The sequence below is a fragment of the Lithobates pipiens genome, unplaced genomic scaffold (assembly GCF_037356315.1).
Source record: "Lithobates pipiens isolate NorthernLeopardFrog02 unplaced genomic scaffold, aLitPip1_a1.2 Scaffold_19, whole genome shotgun sequence".
NCBI lineage: Eukaryota > Metazoa > Chordata > Amphibia > Anura > Ranidae > Lithobates > Lithobates pipiens.
Window position 1 is genome coordinate 588,834,580 of NW_027507764.1, and position 21,190 is coordinate 588,855,769.

A 21,190-nucleotide genomic window follows, 5' to 3' on the forward strand; every position below is an offset into this window, starting at 1 on the left:
GTAAGTTTATTTTTTTCTTCACATTCTGTCAAAGTTCAATTATAAATGAAAGTATCATTTTAAAACTTTGTGCTGAGGGACTCATATAGGGGTCAGAAGTGCCACAGCCAGAAGCCAAGAGACAGAGGTTCTCACCGAGGGGTCAGTGGTGCCCCAGGCAGAATCCAAGAGACAGAGGGTCTTACCAATGGGTCAGAGGTGCCCCAGGCAGAAGCCAAGAGACAGAGGGTCTTACCAATGGGTCAGAGGTGCCCCAGCCAGAAGCCAAGAGATAGAGGGTTTTATCGAGGGGTCAGGGGTGTCCAGCCAGAAGCCAAGAGATAGAGGGTCTCATCGAGCGATTAGAGGTGCCCAGCAAGTAGCCAAGAGATAGAGGGTCTTATCGAGGGGTCAGAGGTGCCCCAGCCTGAAGCCAAGAGACAGAAGGTCTCATTGAGGGGTCAGAGGGTCTCACTGAGGGGTTAGAGGTGCCCGCAGCCAGAAGCCAAGAGGTAAAGGGTCTCTCACCGAGGGGTCAGAGGTGCCCAGACAGTAACCAAGAGACAGAGGTTCCCTGAGGGATCAGAGGTGCCACAGCCGAGGGGTCAGAGGTGTCCCAGCCAGAAGCCAAGAGGTAAAGGGTCTCTCACCGAGGGGTCAGAGGTGCCCAGACAGTAACCAAGAGACAGAGTTTCCCTGAGGGATCAGAGGTGCCACAGCCAGAAGCCAAGAGACAGAGGGTCTCACCGAGGGGGTCAGTGGTGCCCCAGGCAGAAGCCAAAAGACAGAGGGTCTTACCAATGGGTCAGAGGTGCCCCAGCCAGAAGCCAAGAGATAGAGGGTTTTATCGAGGGGTCAGGGATGTCCAGCCAGAAGCCAAGAGACAGAGGGTTTCACTGAGGGGTCAGAGCTGCCCCAGCCTGAAGCCAAGAGACAGAAGGTCTCATTGAAGGGTCAGAGGGTCTCATCGAGCGATTAGAGGTGCCCAGCAAGTAGCCAAGAGACAGAGGGTCTCACCGAGTGGTCAGAGGTGCCGCAGCCAGAAGCCAAGAGACAGAGGGTTTCACTGAGGGGTCAGAGCTGCCCCAGCCTGAAGCCAAGAGACAGAAGATCTCATTGAGGGGTCAGAGGGTCTCACTGAGGGGTTAGAGGTGTCCCAGCCAGAAGCCAAGAGGTAAAGGGTCTCTCACTGAGGGGTCAGAGGTGCCCAGACAGTAACCAGGAGACAGATTTTCCCTGAGGGATCAGAGGTGCCACAGCCAGAAGCCAAGAGACAGAGGGTCTTACCAATGGGTCAGAGGTGCCCCAGGCAGAAGCCAAGAGATAGAGGGTTTTATCGAGGGGTCAGGGGTGTCCAGACAGAAGCCAAGAGATAGAGAGTCTCATTAAGCGATTAGAGGTGCCCAGCAAGTAGCCAAGAGACAGAGGGTTTCACCGATGGGTCAGAGGTGCCGCAGCCAGAAGCCAAGAGACAGAGGGTCTCGCCGAGGGGTTAGAGGTGTCCCAGCAAGAAGCCAAGAGGTAAAGGGTCTCTCACCAAGGGGTCAGAGGTGCCCAGACAGTAACCAAGAGACAGAGTTTCCCTGAGGGATCAGAGGTGCCACAGCCAGAAGCCAAGAGACAGAGGGTCTCATCGAGGGGTCAGATGGCCCCAGCCAGAAGCCAAGAGACAGAGGGTCTCATCGAAGGGTCAAAGGTGCCTCAGCCAGAAGCCAAGAGACAGAGTTTCACAGAGGGATCAGAGGTGCCCAGCTAGAAGTCAAGAGGCAGAGGGTCTCATTGAGGGGTTAGAGGTGTCCCAGCCAGAAGCCAAGAGGAAAAGGGTCTCACTGAGGGGTCAGAGGTGCCCAATTAGAAGTCAAGAGACAGAATTTTCATGAGGGGTCAGTGGTGCCACAGCCAGAAGCCAAAGACAGAGGGTTTCACTGAGGGGTCAGAGCTGCCCCAGCCTGAAGCCAAGAGACAGAAGGTCTCATCGAGGGGTCAGAGGGCCCCAGCCAGAAGCCAAGAGATTGAGGGTCTCACTTAGGGGTCAGAGGAGCCGCAGCCAGAAGCCAAGAGAGAAGGTCTCGTTGAGGGGTCAGAGGTGCCCCAGCCAGAAGCCAAGAGACAGAGGTTCTCACCAAGGGGTCAGAGGTGCCCCAGCCAGAAGCCAAGAGATAGAGGGTCTTATCGAATGATCAGCGGTGCCCAGCAAGTAGCCAAGAGACAGAGGGTCTCACCGAGGGGTCAGAGGTGCCAAAGACAGAAGCCAAAAGACAAAGGGGCTCATTGAGGGGTCAGAGGGTCTCACTGAGGGGTTAGAGGTGTCCCAGCCAGAAGTCAAGAGGCAAAGGGTCTCTCACCGAGGGGTCAAAGGTGCCCAGCCAGAAGCCAAGAGGTAAAGGGTCTCACCGAGGGGTCAGAGGTGCCCAGCCAGAAGTCAAGAGACAGAATTTTCATGAGGGGTCAGTGGTACCACAGCCAGAAGCCAAAGACATAGGGTTTCACTGAGGGGTCAGAGCTGCCCCAGCCAGAAGCCAAGAGACAGAAGGTCTCATCGAGGGGTCAGAGGAGCCCCAGCCAGAAGTCAAGTGAGAAGGTCTCACTGAGGGTTCAGAGGTGCCCCAGCCAGAAGCCATGAGATAAAGGGTCTTATCGAGGGGTCAGAGGTGTCCAGCCAGAAGCCAAGAGACAGAGGGTCTCATTGAGTGATCAGCGGTGCCCAGCAAGTAGCCAAGAGACAGAGGGTCTCACCGAAGATGTTCACCCCCAGCCAGGGTTTATTGCAATGGCAGCACACCGTTCATTCCCACCCAAAACCACGCCCCTTCATGTTTCACCCACATCAGGACTTAATCAGAAGTCCAGTAAGATTAAGCCCTGCCATGGGTGAACATGTTGGGAGCGTGGCTATGGGTGGGACTAAATGGTGTGCTGTCATTTCAATATACCTTGGCTGGAGTTGAATGTGCGGCCCGTTTTTTGGATGGCAGGCTACAGTAGAGCAAGGGCAGACTCCGGGGCCTTGGCAACCAGCTGATTGCAGGGAACCGAGGAAGATACAGGCTGGCCTGTGAGCACTTAAAGAGGTTGGGTTTGTCTATCAGCAGTGGGTGTGTTGCACCTCTGCAGAGTCACCACTGCTTCCACACAGAGAACATAGGTCCTCTGCCACAACACGCTGGCAGGGCACAGGCTTTTCTACTCATCCTGTTTTTAGAAAATGAACTATAAAACTTTTATTACAGGGATGCTCTGATACTGATACCGGTATCGGTGCTGATGCCAAGCATTTGTATGAGTATCGATACTTGCACAAATGCTCCTGATACCAAAACCGATACTTTGCAGTGCAATTTACGTCAATATGCGGTCTCCAAATTGCATGCAGATTTGTGTACGTGTGTGTGTATAGAAAGAGAAAAGCGCCATCTAGTGGGCAGTTTATTAAAAATGGTATAGACAAATGCAACATTTTTATAGGTGTCCCGGTCCCGCAGATGACTGCAAATCACGGCCACTGGAGGTGCTCACAGCGCTGGAGGAGATGTAGAGGCGACCCGCCCCCCCCCCTCCCCCCAAGCTGACATCACTTCTGCCTTATACCCATGGGGGTCCCAGAACTTCTCCTCCAGCCCTGTGAGCACCTCCAGCGGCTGTGATTTGCTATTATCGGCGGGACCGGGACACCTATGAAGATTTTCCATTTGGCCAGATATGTACTGTGTGTTCTAACATTTTTAATAAACTGCCCACTAGATGGCACTCTTCCCTTTCTATACACACACACACACACACACTAAGCCCTTGTACACACGGTCGGAGATTCTGTCGGAATGTGTCCTATCGGACCGTTTTGTCGGATAATCCGACTGTGTGTGGTATGCATCGGACTGTTTCCGTCGGACCCAATTTTCCAACTTGTTGGAAATATTTTCCGACAAACTGGCCCGATCGGACATACTCCGATCATGTGTAGAGAATTCCGATCGGACAAAGTGCCACGCATGCTCAGATCAAATTCCTACATCAAAGCTATTGGCTACTAGCGTGAACGTAGTCCCGTCATAACGAAATAACGTCATCACGTTATGAACGATCGGATTTTCCGACAACTTGGTCCGACCGTGTGTATGCAACAGTTTCGGACAAAATCTGTCGGACAAAATCCAACGAATTTGGTTGGCAGAATGTCCGACCCGTGTGTACAAGGGCTAACAGTGGGGGAAATCGCATGCCATTCACCCCGGTTTCGCACCGCATTCCTGTTCAAATTGCATGCAATTAGAAAAAAAATTTTGCAGTGCAATTTTGCGACAATTTCTTTTTGTATTGATGCAAATCGCATCGCACAGTATAGGTATCGGTGCAACCCGACTTTAATTATGTTTTCATAGAATGCCATTTTTTCTGTTTTAAGCCACCAGGAGCAGGAAATGGAATCCAGACTGAGAAAGAAATACATTCTGATAGATAAGAGTGACTCTGCAGCCATATCGGAGGTGCAGAAGGTGGGTGTTCTGTCCTCGCTACACGTTTTCCTGTGTGCAACTCCACATTCAGCTAACCAATTAAGGACCGAGCCTCGTTATGAGATTTTGGCGTTTACATGTTTAAAACCATTTTTTTTTTGCTAGAAAATTACTTAGAACCCCCCAAACATTATATGTTGTTTTTTTTTTTCTAACACCCTAGAGAATAAAATGGCGGTCATTGCAATACTTAATTACTTAGAACCCCCAAACATTATATGTTGTTTTTCTTTTTCTAACACCCTAGAGAATAAAATGGCGGTCATTGCAATACTTTTTTTTCACACCGTATTTGCGCAGCGGTCTTACAAGCGCACTTTTTTTGGGGAAAAAAAATTCACTTTTTGGAATAAAAAAATAAGACAACAGTTAAATTAGCCCAATTTTCTATTTTTTTATATTGTGAAAGATAATGTTACACAGAGTAAATTGATACCCAACATGTCACGCTTCACAATTGCGCCCGCTCGTGGAATGGCGACAAACTTTTACACTTAAAAATCTCCATAGGTGATGTTTAAAAAATTCTACAGGTTGCATGTTTTGTCTTACAGAGGAGGTCTAGGGCTAGAATTATTGCTCTCGCTCTACCGATCGGAGCGACCCCTCACATGTGTGGTTTGAACACCGTTTTCATATGCGGTGCGCTACTTACGTACGCGTTCGTTTCTGCATCCGAGCTCGGCGGGACAGGGGGGGGAATGCGTTTTAAATAAAAATGTTATTATTATTATTTATTTTACCTTTTATTTTATTTTTTTACACTGTTTATATAAAAATGTGTCACTTTTATTCCTATTACAAGGAATGTAAACATCTCTTGTAATAGAAAAAAGCTTGACAGGTCCTCTTAAATATGAGATCTGGGGGGGTCAAAAACTCCTCACATCTCATATTTACACTAAAATGCAATAATAAAAAAAAAAATTGTAATTTAAAAAAATCATTTAAAAAAAAAAAAGTCCCTTTAAGACCTATGGGTGGAAGTGAGGTTTTGACGTCGCTTCCGCCCAGCAATTGTATGAAGACGGGTGGGGGGGCCATCTTCCGCTCACTCATCTCAATACTGAACCATCGAGAGGACGCGATCGCCTCCGCCGCTCCCGACGACTCCGGTAAGCGGCGGAGGGCACCGGATCGTGGCGGGAGGCGGGGGCCCTCTCCCGCCACCAATAAAAGTGATCTCGCAGCGAATCCGCCGCAGGGGCCACTTTTATCTTGTAGCGGACCACCCCGCTGAAGAAGGGGATACTGGGGATTATGGCAGCTGGCTGCTGCCATAACAACGATATTCCACCTTCAAACAGCTGCCGTAAAACTGCGGCGGGGGCGGTCCGTAAGTGGTTAAACCCTCCTATTACCCAGACGGGATGTCATTTTGAAGCTTTATTAACAAAACAGGATGGGGGTGAAACTATTAGAAAAATCAGATAAGAAGTAGATATAATCAGTACATGAAATATACAGAAAATACAATGAATAAGCTAGGCCAGTGATGGTGAACCTTGGCCAGATATTTTCGGGAAGTACATTTCCCATGATGCTCCACTACAGTGCAGAGTGCATGAATACCATGGGAAATGTAGTTCTAAAACATCTGGGGTGCCAAGGATCACCATCACTGAGCTAGGCTGTAGGTGGCGATAAGTAATTCTCACCGGCGATGCTGCGTTTAGGGAAGGTAAACAGAGGCAAGTTTTAGTCCAACACATGCTCTGATAGCTGGTTCCTTCTTTCAGCCTCCGAGATGAAGTCTGAGCTCCCAGGATGCACCTGTTTCCTTTTCTTAGACTGAAGGATAATGGGAACTTTTATGAAAAGCTGAACAGTTTCTCGTTTCTGCAGGACAGTACATTTATTAACGGCCCCATCTAGTGGTCAAATTCGATATTGCAGGCAGAACAACTTATCTACCCCGCACTTCTGTTTTTAGGTAGCCCGTTTCTCTACATATTCCGGGGCCTTCCATTTCAGGCGTCAGTCTACAGATGAAGAACTGTTCTTAGCTCTTCTGTCCTAACTGCACCAGGACGGACTGCCAAAGCCATGTCAGAAGACAGACGGGTATAATGAGTCCTGTACGCATGTAACGGGTGCCTGTAATTGGGCAGATGTTGGCACCAAATGGCACAGTTCTGCCCCGCTTCTTCTTGAATACAGCACCCACCTACCTGCCTTTGTAGCCACCATATTGGCTCACTACAGCCCCGGGCCGGAAGTCTTAGGCTCCATTCCAATTAGCGCATCTCAAAAGTCACGCGATTTCCAGTGCGGCTTCGACGTGACTTTTAGCGCATTTTTGATCCGACTTTACACTCTCCGGACCAAAGTCACACCATATTAGTGCAGGCACCTTTTGCTGCGACTTGAAGTCTCCACCGATTTAATCGGGTGCCATTGCAAACAATGGGCTGCAACTTGTCATGTCCAAAGTCACATGACAAATCTCACAAGTGTGAATGGGCCCTTAAAGTGGATCTACACGGCACCTGAGCACCACAAACTGAAAATGCTATTTCACTTATTTTTAACCACTTACAGACCGGACCAATTTGCTGGTCAAAGACCAGACCCCTTTTTGCGATTCGGCACTGCGTCGCTTTAACTGACAATTGCGCGGTCGTGCGACGTGGCTCCCAAACAAAATTGACGTCCTTTTTTCCCCACAAATAGAGCTTTTTTTTGGTGGTATTTGATCACCTCTGCGGTTTTTATTTTTTGCGCTATAAACAAAAATAGAGCGACAATTTTGAAAAAAACGCATTATTTTTTACTTTTAGTTATAATAAATATCCCCCAAAAATATGTAAAAAAACATTTTTTTCCCTCAGTTTAGGCCGATACGTATTCTTCTACATATTTTTGGTAAAAAAAAACGCAATAAGCGATTATTGATTGGTTTGCGCAAAAGTTATAGCGTTTACAAAATAGGGGATAGCTTTATAACATTTTTATTAATAATTTTTTATTATTATTTTTTTTTACTAGTAAAGGCTGGGGTTAAGCGATTTTTATTGTGACTGTGACATTGTGGGGGACCCATCGGACATTTTTGACACGTTTTTGGGACCATTGTCATTTATACAGTAATCAGTGCTATATAAATGCAGTGATTCCTGTGTTAATGACACTGGCAGTGAAGGGGTTAACCAGTGGGTGGCAGTGTAGGGGTTAAGTGTTCCTAGGGGTGTGTTACTAACTGTGGGGGGGGTTGGGCTTTCATTTAGTGAACACTGATCTCTGCTCCAATCACATGGAGCAGAGATCAGCGTCACTAGTTGCTAGGCAGAATGGAGAAATGCTGTTTACTCGGCATTTCCTCCATTCGGCCGCTCCGTGAGACGATCGCGGGGATGCCCGCGGCGATCGAGTCCGCGGGTCCCGCGACCGGACTCACGGGGGTCCCGAGCAGCGCGGGAGCGCGCCGCCGCCGGCGCGCTCCCGATGGCAGGGCGGCATTGAATATTGGACGTACCTGTACACCAATATGCCTGCCCGTGCCATTCTGTTGACGTACATCGTCGTGCGCTGGTCGGGAAGTGGTTAATATTCAAGGCAAACTCTCCCCCATCCACCCATGTCTCCATGCTTTATTTTGTTGAGGAATCACTTTGAAAAACACCCCGCCTAGTATTTCTGGCTGTAGCCATCTTGAGTAAGGGCAGTTGATTCATGTCATATTTACTTCCTGGAACCCATCTGCCCTTAGCTAAAGCATGCAGGCAGGAGGGTGTGCTTAGCTGAGAAACCCCTCCTCCTCCTCCCCTGAAGACTCCTGGGGTGTATGACATCATTGGGCTAGGCCAGAAACCAGGAAGTAACTGGAGAAATGTAAAATAACAAAAAAAAAAAGAAGTTTAAAACAAGTAAATATAATATACATTCCTATCTATGTACTATTGCAGCAGCATGAGGATTAAAATAATCACTGTTGATTGGGAGAGCAAAGATCTACTTTAACCACTTGCTGACCGCGATATAACCGAATGATGGCTACATGGTGGTCGTCCCGTTCTGGGAAGGCGTCTATTGGGAGGGCACCCGGCCCGCTTTGTGAGTGCAGCTGGTCACAGATCAGGGTAAAGAGCCAATCACAGCGGCTCTTTACCATGTGATCAGCTGTGTCCAATCGCAGCTGATTCGCGATGTATGCACACTTGCCGGTTATTGGCATTCCTTTCCTCAGCGCCAGTAACCGGCAAGTGTGAAAGAGAAAATCTACACTGATAATCAGTGTCCTGTTTATCAGTGTCATCTATCAGTGCCCATCAGTGCTGTCTATTAGAGCCCATCGGTGCCACCTATCGGTGCCCATGAGTGCTGCATATCAGTGCAGCCTCATCAGTGCTGCCTATCAGTGCCACTCAGTGCCACCTGTTAGGGCCCATCAGTGCTGCTTATTATAGCCCATCAGTGCCGCATATCAGAGCAGCCTCAACAGTGCCGCCTATCAGTGCCCATCAGTGCCCATCAGTGCTGCCTATTAGGGCCCATCAGTGCTGCTTATTAGAGCCCATCAATGCAGCCGCATATCAGTGCAGCCTCCTCAGTGCCGCCTATCAGTGCAACCTCCTCAGTGCCGCCTATCAGTGCAACCTCCTCAGTGCCACCTATCAGTGCAGCCCTATCAGTGCCGCATATCACTGCAGCCTCATCAGTGCCACCTATCAGTGCAGCCTCCTCAGTGCCACCTATGGGTGCAGCCTCATCAGTGCCACCTATCAGTGCAGCCTCATCAGTGCCCATCAGTGCCGCCTATCGGTGCAGCCTCATCAGTGCCCATCAGTGCCGCATATCAGTGCAACCCCACCAGTGCCGTCTCATCAGTGCAGCCTCATCAGTGCCGCTTATTAGTGCCCATCAGTGCTGCCTCACCAGCACACATCAGTGAAGGAGAAAAATTACCCATTTGAATTTTTTTATAACAAAAATAAAAAAATACTTTTTTTTTCAAAATAATTTGGTATTTTTTTGTTTGTTTAGTAAAAAACAAAACGCAGCAGTGATTAAATACCACCAAAAGAAAGAAAGCTCTATATGTGTGAACAAAATGATAAAATCTTCCTCTGAGTACACTCGTCATGTATATATCGGAATATTCTGCTCATATTTTCTTGTTGCTCTTCCCAGGCCGGCCTGGTGGACGCGGAGGGCCAGCTGGTGGGAGAATCGGACGGCAGTGGTTTTGGCATTGGAGTGGCGCCATTCTCTCCAAAACCAAATAGTTCCATATCTGCAAAGAAACCCAAAAGCCGAAAATCAAAGGAGCGGGTCAGGTGAGCCAATCACAGGATGCGTCTCGCGGTGTGGGCGGGGCTTTTGTGTGACTTATTAAAAACTCCAGATTGTAGACAATGGAGCTAGTGCAAGATCAAGTGATACTCCAATTCATTTGAGGGGTAATATCCCAGAAGGGTCAACAGATGGGCCATTCCAATGCACTGCAGAAATCTATTAGAATGAGTGCCAAGTGGGCGGGACTTCTATCTGTGGGCACACAGGGCACATATCTCTGGCACTCCGAACCTCAGAAAAGGGCTCAGGGGTCCATCTGAGAGGGGGGAGGGGGCATAATTATATTATTAGTGATCATTCTGTATTACTTGATGCATTCTTTGGTAATTAATCGTTCTGTCTGTTAATTAATCATTCTTTCTATTGTTTATACATTCTTTCTGTTAATTGATCATTCTTCCTATTCGCTGATTTATTCTTTCTATTAATTCATTCTTCCTAATAATTGATCATTCTTTACGGTAATTACCATTCCTTCTATTGGTTGACACATTCTTTCTGCTAATTGACCATTCTCTCTATTAATATTTTTATTATTGATCATTCTTCCAATTAATTGATCATTCGTCGTATTAATTGATACATTCTTTCTGTTAAATCATCATTCTTTCTATTAATTAATCATTCTTCCTATTAAGTGATACATTCTTTCTATTATTGATACATTTTGTCTGTTAATTGATCATTCTTCCTATTAGTTGATACTTTACTTCTGTTAATAAATCGTTCTTTCTATGAATTGATCATTCTTTCTCTTAATTTTTCCTTCTGTCTGTTAATTCACATTCCTTCTATTGATCATTCCTCCTATTAATTGACACATTCTTCCAATTAATTGATCATTCTTTCTGTTAATGTTACATTCTCTCTGTTAATTGACCATTCTTTCTGTTAATCTTTTTATTAATTGATCATTCTTTCAATTAATTGATTCTTCCTATTAATTTATACATTCTTTCTGTTAATTGGGTCATTCTTCCTATTAGTTGATACATTACTTATGTTAATTAACCATTCTTTCTATTATTTAATACAGTCTTTCTATTACTTGATCATTCTTCCTATTAATTTATACATTCTTTTGATTGATATATTCTGTTAATTGACCATTCTTTCTATTAATCGTTTTATTAATCTATCATTTGTCCAATTGATTGATCATTCTTCCTGTTAATTGATACATTCTTTCTATTAAATTACCATTTTTTTAAATAAGCTATCATTCTTCCTACTAATTGATACCTTCTTTCTGTTAATTGACCATTATTTCTACTAATTGATACATTATTTATATTATTGATACATTCTTTCTGTTTAATTGATCATTCTTCTTATTAGTTGATACATAACTTTTGTTAATTAATTGTTCTTATAATTGATTAATACATTCTTTCTATTAAATGATCATTCTTTCATTAATTGATCACCCTTCCTATAAATTGATCATTCTTTAAATTAATTGATCATTCTTTCTGTTAATCATTCGTTCTGTCTGTTAATTCACATTCCTTCTATTGATCATTCCTCCTATTAATAGATACATTCTTTCTGTTAATTTATCAGTCTTTCTATTAATTGATACCTTTTCCAATTAATTGATCATTTTTCCAATTAATTGATCATTCTTACTATTAATTGATCTTACTTCCTATTAAATGGTCATTCTTCCTATTAATAGATACATTCTTTCTGTTAATGATACATTCTCTCTGTTAATTGATACATTCTTTCTATTAAATTACCATTTTTTAAAATAAGCTATCATTCCTCCTATTAATTGAAATTCTTTCTGTTAATTAATCAGTCTTTCTATTAAATGATAAATTTTTCCAATTAATTGATTATTCTTCCTATTATTTGATCTTACTTCCTATTAAATGATCATTCTTCCTATTAATAGATCCATTCTTTCTGTTAATGATACATTCTCTCTGTTACTTGACCATTCTTTCTATTAATATTTTTATTAATTGATCATTCTTCCTATTAATTTATACATTCTTTCTGTTAATTAGGTCATTCTTCCTATTAGTTGATACATTACTTATGTTAATTAACCATTCTTTCTGTTATTTAATACAGTCTTTCTATTACTTGATCATTCTTCCTATTAATTGATACATTATTTTGATATATTCTGTTAATTGACCATTCTTTCTATTAATTTTTTTATTAATTGATCATTCTTCCAATTAATTGATACATTCTTTCTATTAAATTACCATTTTTTTTAAATAAGCTATCATTCCTCCTATTAATTGAAATTCTTTCTATTAATTGATAAATTTTTTCAATGAATTGATCATTTTCCAATGAATTGATCATTCTTCCTATTAATTGATCTTACTTGCTATTAAATGACCATTCTTCCTATTAATAGATGCATTCTTTCTTTTAATGATACATTCTCTCTGTTACTTGACCATTCTTTCTATTAATATTTTTATTAATTGATCATTCTTCCTATTAATTGATACGTTCTTTCTGTTAATTGGGTCATTCTTCCTATTAGTTGATACATTACTTATGTTAATTAACCATTCTTTCTATTATTTAATACATTCTTTCTATTACTTGATCATTATTCCTATTAATTGATAAATTCTTTTGATTAATTGATATATTCTGTTAATTGACCATTCTTTCTTTTAATATTTTTATTAATTGATCATTCTTCCAATTAATTGATCATTCTTCCTGTTAATTGACCATTATTTCTACTAATTGATACATTCTTTCTATTATTGATACATTCTTTCTGTTAATGATACATTCTCTCTGTTACTTGACCATTCTTTCTATTAATATTTTTATTAATTGATCATTCTTCCAATTAATCATTCTTCCTATTATTTTATACATTCTTTCTGTTAATTGGGTCATTCTTCCTATTAGTTGATACATGACTTTTGTTAATGAATTGTTCTTTCTATTGATTAATACATTCATGCTATTAAATGATCATTCTTCCTATAAATTGATCATTCTTTAAATTGATTGATAATTCTTTCTGTTAATTGATACATGCATACGTTTAGTTTGTGATACGTTTTTTATGAACTTATTTCAGTCCTGTTGGTAGGAGAGGAAGTACTCAGAGTCCTGCCGTCGGTAAAGACCTGGAATCTTTTTCTCCATCTAAAACCATGTTTTCCACATCACTGCGGGACTTCGATTTGAAGGAGATGGCTGTCAAGGAGCAGCAGGAATTCACTGCCATGGAAACCCAGCGCTCAGAGGTTCCCATTAAAGAGGAACCCAGCCGCCCTGGGTGAGAAGTGCAATCGATGTAACCTGTGGTGCGCTAAAGATACTCCTATTAATATTAATACAGGTCTGCAGGCCACTATTAGGCAACACTGCACTTCAGGCAACAATGTGAGATTTTTAGGATGCTTTAACCCACATATAGAATGTCAACCTGCAAATACAAGAAATGAAAATATAGTGAAGGTTAGTGTCAAGTGTAAGAAAGGAACACCAGGGGGCGCCTAAGTGCAGCATTGAAAAATACTTTAATGTTCCTGCAACGGGTACAGGTTTTAACCCTTTTAATGCCACCATTGTAGTATGTAGTAGAATGTATTACTATATAGTGTGTAGTATGTAACATGGCGGTAGTGGTGGGAGGATTTTACATACAATCCCGGCAATCTGACAAGATGACTGTTAGCTGTCAGATGGAAGTATCCTGTGGCTCTTTAGCCACTGGATCCCTTCCACATGTGTCGGTGTCCCCCGCCATGCTTCCATACCTCGGCATGGCCATCAGTGGATCCGGAACTGGCATGGTGGGTGCCGCCAGGTGGAGGGAATGGAGATCAGTGAACATCCATTCCTGCTAATGACCTGTTCCTCCATTGATACAGTGCAGTAAGTGAGTGTTGCCACCAGTGGCACTGGTGCTGGGAGGATTTTGGGGGGGTGCGGGTGGGCCCCTCCATGTCCACACTTACACTATGGGCTGAGCCCTCCAGCGGTCACAGCTCCCCTGGTGCCTGGCACTGCAGCTTCTGTGTTGACCCGGTCTTCTTTCTGGGTTCTGGGTTTTGGGTCTTGATTGGCCGATGCTGATTTACTGGCAGCACAGGGTGAGAGTGCTCTGCGCCCCGAGGACAACATGAAACTGGCCAATTGAGGCCTCGGACTGTAGTCACATGCTTGTGAGGGGATGACGGACCTGGTAGAGACCTGTTGGTCAGACTGGCAACACAGATGGTGCGGGCTGGGGGGGGGGCGCGCTGCCCCTTGTGGACCAGCCACCACTGGTTGCCACCCTAGGACAGGAAGTGTGTTACTGGCAGGATCACCCCGTGAAAATTAAAGTAAAAACAGAAAATGAATGCAGACACCACATCTAAAGACTGGTCAGCTTACAATGAATTACATTTTTGATTTTGGCTTTAGATATTCATTACCACCTGGCTCCCTGTCGTACATGTGACACAATGTGGAAAACAGGGACTGGATCTTCATCCTGTAGTGTCTTTAGATGAGACTGATCCGCCAACATGCTTGCTAGTATTATGATGGTGGACATGCGTTACAGACAAATCACTATAATGTAGACATGGTGCTATCAGTAAACCGGACTCTGTTCCCATACAGCTCTCCTCCCCCAAAATCTGAAGCCTTTGAGGACTTTAAAGCGGACCGCGGGAGCGAACTGAACCGAATATTTAAGGAGAATAAATCAATTCTGGGAGACAGGAAGAGGAAACAAAAGGAGATCACACAGAGGATTAATATGATCAAGAACGAGATCGATGTCACTTCCCAGAACCTGAATGTGACCAAACTGGAGAGAGAGAAACAAGGTATTTATTATTGGGGAATCATCAGGAGGGGCTACAGGGGGCGCTGTGGAATATGTCAGAGCCATAGAAATAATAATAGTGTAAGCTCCTCTGGTACAGAGACTGATGTGATTGGCTCAGTGTTCTTTGTACAGCACTGCGGTATATGTCAGAGCTATATAAATGCATAATAATAGTGTGTGACTGTGGGGGGACATTAGAGTGTAAGCTCCTCTGATGCTCTCAGTTGAGGTCACTCTGTGTTTGATGGTGATGAGGGAATGTTGGTCTCATGAATCTTTACTTACAGGTGAATACATTAGTGATGAAGGTCAGGTCATCATTGATGAACAGGAGTTCATGCTGATTGTCAGACTGAAGGATCTGAAGAAACAGTATCGGGCAGATTATGATGAACTGCAAGACCTGAAAGCCGAGGTTCAGTACTGCCAGAAACTGGTCGACCAGTGCCGACAGCGACTGGTCACAGGTATGGTACTTATCTCAGATCATCTAATCTCAGGTCAACTCTGCCCAAGGTCAAATTTCAGTTTTGAGTGATCACCCATAGACAGAATTGCTTTATATATCTCTCAAAGGATCCTGTAGTGGGATTTGTCCCCAAATATTTGTGTAATCTGTGTCTCTGCCCCTCCCACAATGATGAGATTTCCTGTAGTAGTTTGTATCTCTGCCCCTCCCACAATGATGAGATTTCCTGCAGTAGTTTGTGTCTCTGCCCCTCCCACAATGATGAGATTTCCTGTAGTAGTTTGTGTCTCTGCCCCTCCCACATTGGGGAGATTTCCTGCAGTAGTTTGTGTCTCTGCTCCTCCCACAATGGGGAGATTTCCTGCAGTAGTTTGTGTCTCTGCCCCTCCCACATTGGGGAGATTTCCTGCAGTAGTTTGTGTCTCTGCTCCTCCCACAATGGGGAGATTTCCTGCAGTAGTTTGTGTCTCTGCCCCTCCCACAATGTTGAGATTTCCTGCAGTAGTTTGTGTCTCTGCCCCTCCCACAATGAAGAGATTTCCTGCAGTAGTTTGTGTCTCTGCCCCTCCCACAATGATGAGATTTCCTGCAGTAGTTTGTGTCTCTGCCCCTCCCACAATGGTGAGATTTCCTGCAGTAGTTTGTGTCTCTGCCCCTCCCACAATGGTGAGATTTCCTGCTGTAGTTTGTGTTTCTGCCCCTCCCACAATGAAGCGATTTCCTGCAGTAGATTGTGTCTCTGCCCCTCCCACAATGGTGAGATTTCCTGCAGTAGTTTGTGTCTCTGCCCCTCCCACAATGGTGAGATTTCCTGCAGTAGTTTGTGTCTCTGCCCCTCCCACAATGATGATATTTCCTGCAGTAGTTTGTGTCTCTGCCCCTCCCACAATGGTGAGATTTCCTGCAGTAGTTTGTGTCTCTGCCCCTCCCACAATGATGATATTTCCTGCAGTAGTTTGTGTCTCTGCCCCTCCCACAATGGTGAGATTTCCTGCAGTAGTTTGTGTCTCTGTCCCTCCCACAATGGTGAGATTTCCTGCAGTAGTTTGTGTCTCTGCCCCTCCCACAATGGTGATATTTCCTGCAGTAGTTTGTGTCTCTGCCCCTCCCACAATGGTGAGATTTCCTGCAGTAGTTTGTGTCTCTGCCCCTCCCACAATGATGAGATTTCCTGCAGTAGTTTGTGTCTCTGCCCCTCCCACAATGGGGAGATTTCCTGCAGTGGTTTGTGTCTCTGCCCCTCCCACAATGGTGAGATTTCCTGCAGTAGTTTGTGTCTCTGCCCCTCCCACAATGATGAGATTTCCTGCAGTAGTTTGTGTCTCTGCCCCTCCCACATTGGGGAGATTTCCTTAGTCCACAATTCGTACATTTCACTAATAATGATAACAGAGTACCTTCTCAGTGCAGACTTTGTATTTTTATATTCTTGTTCCCTCAGAATTCGAGGTTTGGTATAACGAGTCGTTCGTCCTCCCGGAGGAGGTGCAGAATTCGATGAAGGTCGGCGGCACTCTGAGACCCGGAATCTTACCTGTCCATAAAGTTATGTCACTGGTGAGCTGTGCCATGTCTTACTTCTGTGCAATGTACAACAACCATGTACACCTGCCTGGCCAATCACATCTCTGCAGACCATTTAGCTGATTGGTTGATAAAGAAAGATTGTAACGCAAAGAGAACCTGTAGTGCTCTGTGTGGCCTCCAGGAGTGGGGAGAGTCAGTGTACGAAGGGACTCTCTCTCTGCCCTCATGTGGCAGTACTGGGTGCCTGAGCAGCCAATCCTCAATCACTAGGGCTGTCATAGAGGTAGATGGGGAAGGAGGTGGGGGGGGGGGGTATTGCGTCCAATACCTTGAAGTGTTACATACTACTTTTTACTCCCAGTAGTCCAGTGAAGGGGGATGTGTGTGCTTGTGATGGGGCCACCATTATAGCAATCCCATCGCTTTGCTATGATTAAGGCCATGTAGGCTGAAACGCGTAAGCTTGGGCTACCTTGTTGTTTTACCCTGTAGATCAATAAAGTTTTATATACGTTTTACGATCCTGTTGGTAGCAGGCCTCTCTACTACTTTTGGACATAACCCTATTTATCTGTTACTTTTTTTTTAACACTTTTATAAAATTCTGACCTGGAATGTTGTGAAGAGTAGACAAGATCAGAGATGGGTCTGGTGTATGTCCATATTAAGAATTGTCCTCTTGGTGTTGTCAGTCTCTGTAGAGATTGTCTTCTTCTCGTGCTCTTCAGGGTGAAGATGAACAGGAGCGATACGACAGACTACAACAGGAGCTGCTAATGGAGGTTCCGGGTTCCCTACCCTTCAACAGTGCCAGAAACAAAGCCAACCAGAGGGTTTGTGTGATCCTTAGTTCAGAGACCACAAAACAGTGACACTGACCACCTAAAACTAGAGTTTATCTTGAAATTTGGATGACATTTGCTCGAATTAAATGTATATGTCCAGAGCAGAATCTGAATTTTAATCTTAGTTTTGGTAGTTCAGATTTCTAAAAGGCTCTTGGAAGGAAAGGTCCAGATGTTGCCTGAGTACCCTTAGCTTGACTGCTGGTACCACCAGGTCTGAGCACCCTTAGCTTGACTTTCCATCCCACCAGGTCTGAGCACCCTTAGCTTGACTTTCCATCCCACCAGGTCTGAGCACCCTTAGCTTGACTGTCAGTCCTACCAGGTCTAATCATCCTTAGCTTGAATGGCATGGTAGCTCCACCAGGTCTGAGCACCTTTAGCTTGACTGCCAGTCCAACTGGTTCTGAGCACCGTTAACTTGACTTCCCATCTCACAAGGCCTGAGCACCCTTAGCCTGACTGCCAGTCCCATCAGGTTTGGGCACCCTTAGCTTGATTTCCAGTCCCACCAGGTTTGAGCGCCCTTACCTTGTCTGCCAGTCCCACCAGGTCTGAACACCCTTAGCTTGACTGAAAGAGACCTTCAGAGACCACAAAACAGTGACACTGACCACCTAAAACTAGAGTTTATCTTGAAATTTGGATGACATTTGCTCAAATGAAATGTATATGTCCAGAGCAAAATCTGAATTTTAGTCTTAGTTTTGGTAGTTCAGATTTCTAAAAGGCTCTTGGAAGGAAAGGTCCAGATGTTGCCCCACCAGGTCTGAACACCCTTATCTTGACTGCAAGTCCGCCAGATCTGAGAGGGGTTTGGGTTGGGGGGTGATAAGGTCTGTTTTAAGACCTGGTTACTAGACAGTGTTGGAAGGGGAAAAAAGAATACGAGATATCAAGAGACACTTTGTGGCTAATTAGTGGATATCTCAAGTATAACACTATGGAAAAGGTGCCATCATCCTTGATGAATAGAAATCACAGCAAAAATGGGTGGGGACTTTGGGATTTTAGAGGCACCAGTATACATTCAGAAGAAAAATTGTAATCAGTAGATATTCTTTATATATAAATTTATTCCAAAAATAAAAAAACAACATACAAGATAGAAAGGGTTAAAAAGATTCTTTGACACAAGAAATATGTCCACACGCATGGGAAACTACATCAGATACACATCGCAGTCCATAAAATACAAAAATTCAAGATCTATACAGGAGAACTAGTCACCCAGAGTAGAACAAATAGATCAATGTAGATGGGTGCTATAGTGAGGAGCTGATGCAGGATCCAAAGAAGTTGCCCGACATGTTTCGCGTTATTAGAGGAACGCTTCTTCTGGGGCGTAGTTAAAAACACTTCAGAATTCAAAAGCGAGAGACAAAATACATAAATACATCTTGCAGATAAAATACAATGTTTTGAGTAAACCATATACGTTACTGTATACATATTGCTCAGAATTGTGTAAATAGGCATAATGTATATAGAGTTACAAAACCATACTTGTCAAAGGGGGACCACACGAGATTTAGGGGCTATGAGCGCCGGACGTGTATAGGATGCTGTGGGGGCATATACGTATAAATATAGGTGTGTATATTAATAAGAGAAAAATTGAAAAAGAATTCAGTATAGAAAATAATGCATCAAAGAGTATATAGAAAATTCAAAGGATTGAATGTCCTACCCCAAAACTTTCTGTAGGTGGCGCTGATAGTACACAATAGAGATGGTAATGTTTCTATACTGTAGTGACTGATTCATATGGGTAGAGCTGAAAGTAAAAGTATCATCAATATGGAGGAAGTTTCCATAGATGCATATATAAATTTATATATAAAGAATATCTACTGATTACAATTTTTCTTCTGAATGTATACTGGTGCCTCTAAAATCCCAAAGTCCCCACCCATTTTTGCTGTAATTACTAGACAGTGTTGGTCTTGCAATTAATGAAAATTATGTTCCAATTTTATTGTTGCAGCACAACTACAGCCGAGCGATGGCTCAGCTCACCCCCACCAAGAAGAAAGCGGGTCTGATCACCAGCAGTGTTAAGAACAAACCTCCCTCCACTCTGACCATCATGTGACCGTAGAGAACCCGCTCTACCTGTCCCCTCCAGGAGAGGGCGCTGCACTGTGACACCAGCCAGGCCAACTAAACATCATAAGTTATATAAAGTTTTATATCATTCTTGTTATTATTACATTTTTTGTAAAGATAAATAAAAGATCTTTCTTGCTGTTTACAACACATTTAGTAACAAAATAATTTCCAAATTTGTATTACAAAAATGATTTGACTTCTTTATCTCACAAGAGATAAACAATGAGAGACAGAGCTCACTGACCGCCATCTTCCCAGGAGTTAGTGTGGGTATTATGCATACATTTTTTGCACATGGAACTGTCATTGCACATAGATCAGCATTGCAGAGTGCTATGAGTACATGAAGACAAAGACTGGCAGTAGCTGTTTGCATTCAGTCAGTCTCTCTGTTATTGAAACATGGTGTTATGGTGGGTGGTCATAATATTATGGCTGATCAGTTTATCTTTGTCCGAAACCATGAATCAGACCGAGACAGAATTACGATGTGTGGAAAATGAATAAATGAAACTAGGGGCCTCGTTTCAACAGTGGTTTAGAAAAAGTAATAAGAATGGTTCCCATATCAGACTACCCAAAAACAAAATTGAGCTAACGGACTATTACGGTACATTGAAGGAATGTAAATAACAAGGTAGTATAGCACAGATAAAATACAAACAAAGTTTATTTAAACAATAAAATCAATTTACGGCAAATAAGTTTGTACAAATGGTGGCGTATTTCGACTAGTTTCGCTCCAAATGAGCTTCTTCAAGAAAAACATACGTCTATGAAAAAACACAATTACAATTCATCAAATAAGAGTTCATAAACTTATTAAAAGCATATAACAAGGTATAATGGGAAAAAGAAAAAAAATATATACATGAAGTGTACAAACTTATTTGCTGTAAATTGATTTTATTGTTTAAATAAACTTTGTATTTTATCTGTGCTATACTACCTTGTTATTTACATTCCTTCAATGTACCGTAATAGTCCGTTAGCTCAATTTTGTTGGGTAGTCTGATATGGGAACCAGGCTCCCTACCTCCTTTTTTCGAGACAGAATTACAGTTAAATCTCACTTTTTTTAATAAAAAAAGTTAATAGAACAAACATAGTCAAAACAAAGCCAAAGTTCGGTAACCGTAAAGGATAGTCAGACAAGCCAGAAAGTCAGTAAGCCAGGGATCAGCATAGTGGAACAGCAAGCAGGATCTGGAGCCAGAAGGAATGTCAGCCGAGCAAATCTTTAACAGGAACTCAGGAGATAGTCTCTGTGATGTTGACCAAGGCGAAGGCAGAGATCATCTGGGCTGGACGGCTTAAGTAGGCAGGACTGACGAGCAGAATATCATCAACAGGTGAGTCACTGTGGAGAGATAGGAGCTGACAATTAGCCGACAGCTGAGCGGCCAGCTCGGAGAAGGAAGGGCTGAGCCCAGCCCTGACAGTACCCCCTCCTCAACAACCCCTCCCCCTCAGAGGACCACCAGGCTTGAGGGGAAAACATCTATGGAAATCACGGAGGAGGACAGGGGCATGTACGTCCGAGGAGTAGACCCAAGAGCGCTCCTCCAGACCGTACCCTTTCCAATGCACCAGGTACTGTATGCGCCTACAGAACTTACGGGAGTCAACA

At 43.7% G+C, this 21,190-nt stretch overlaps 1 protein-coding gene across 1 annotated transcript in view; it reads left to right on the forward strand.

The window, feature by feature from the left end:
- KIF9 (kinesin family member 9) overlaps positions 1–19,707 on the forward strand; it is a 69,357-nt gene extending 49,650 nt beyond the window's left edge. Inside the window, exons 14-21 of the mRNA XM_077493550.1 lie at positions 4,382–4,472; positions 9,624–9,769; positions 12,859–13,059; positions 14,397–14,605; positions 14,895–15,074; positions 16,518–16,633; positions 17,332–17,436; positions 19,436–19,707. Coding sequence (XP_077349676.1) covers positions 4,382–4,472; positions 9,624–9,769; positions 12,859–13,059; positions 14,397–14,605; positions 14,895–15,074; positions 16,518–16,633; positions 17,332–17,436; positions 19,436–19,543 — 1,156 coding nt within the window. The 3' untranslated portion in view covers positions 19,544–19,707. The remainder of the gene's footprint in view (positions 1–4,381; positions 4,473–9,623; positions 9,770–12,858; positions 13,060–14,396; positions 14,606–14,894; positions 15,075–16,517; positions 16,634–17,331; positions 17,437–19,435) is intronic.
- Positions 19,708–21,190: the final 1,483 nt, after the last annotated feature.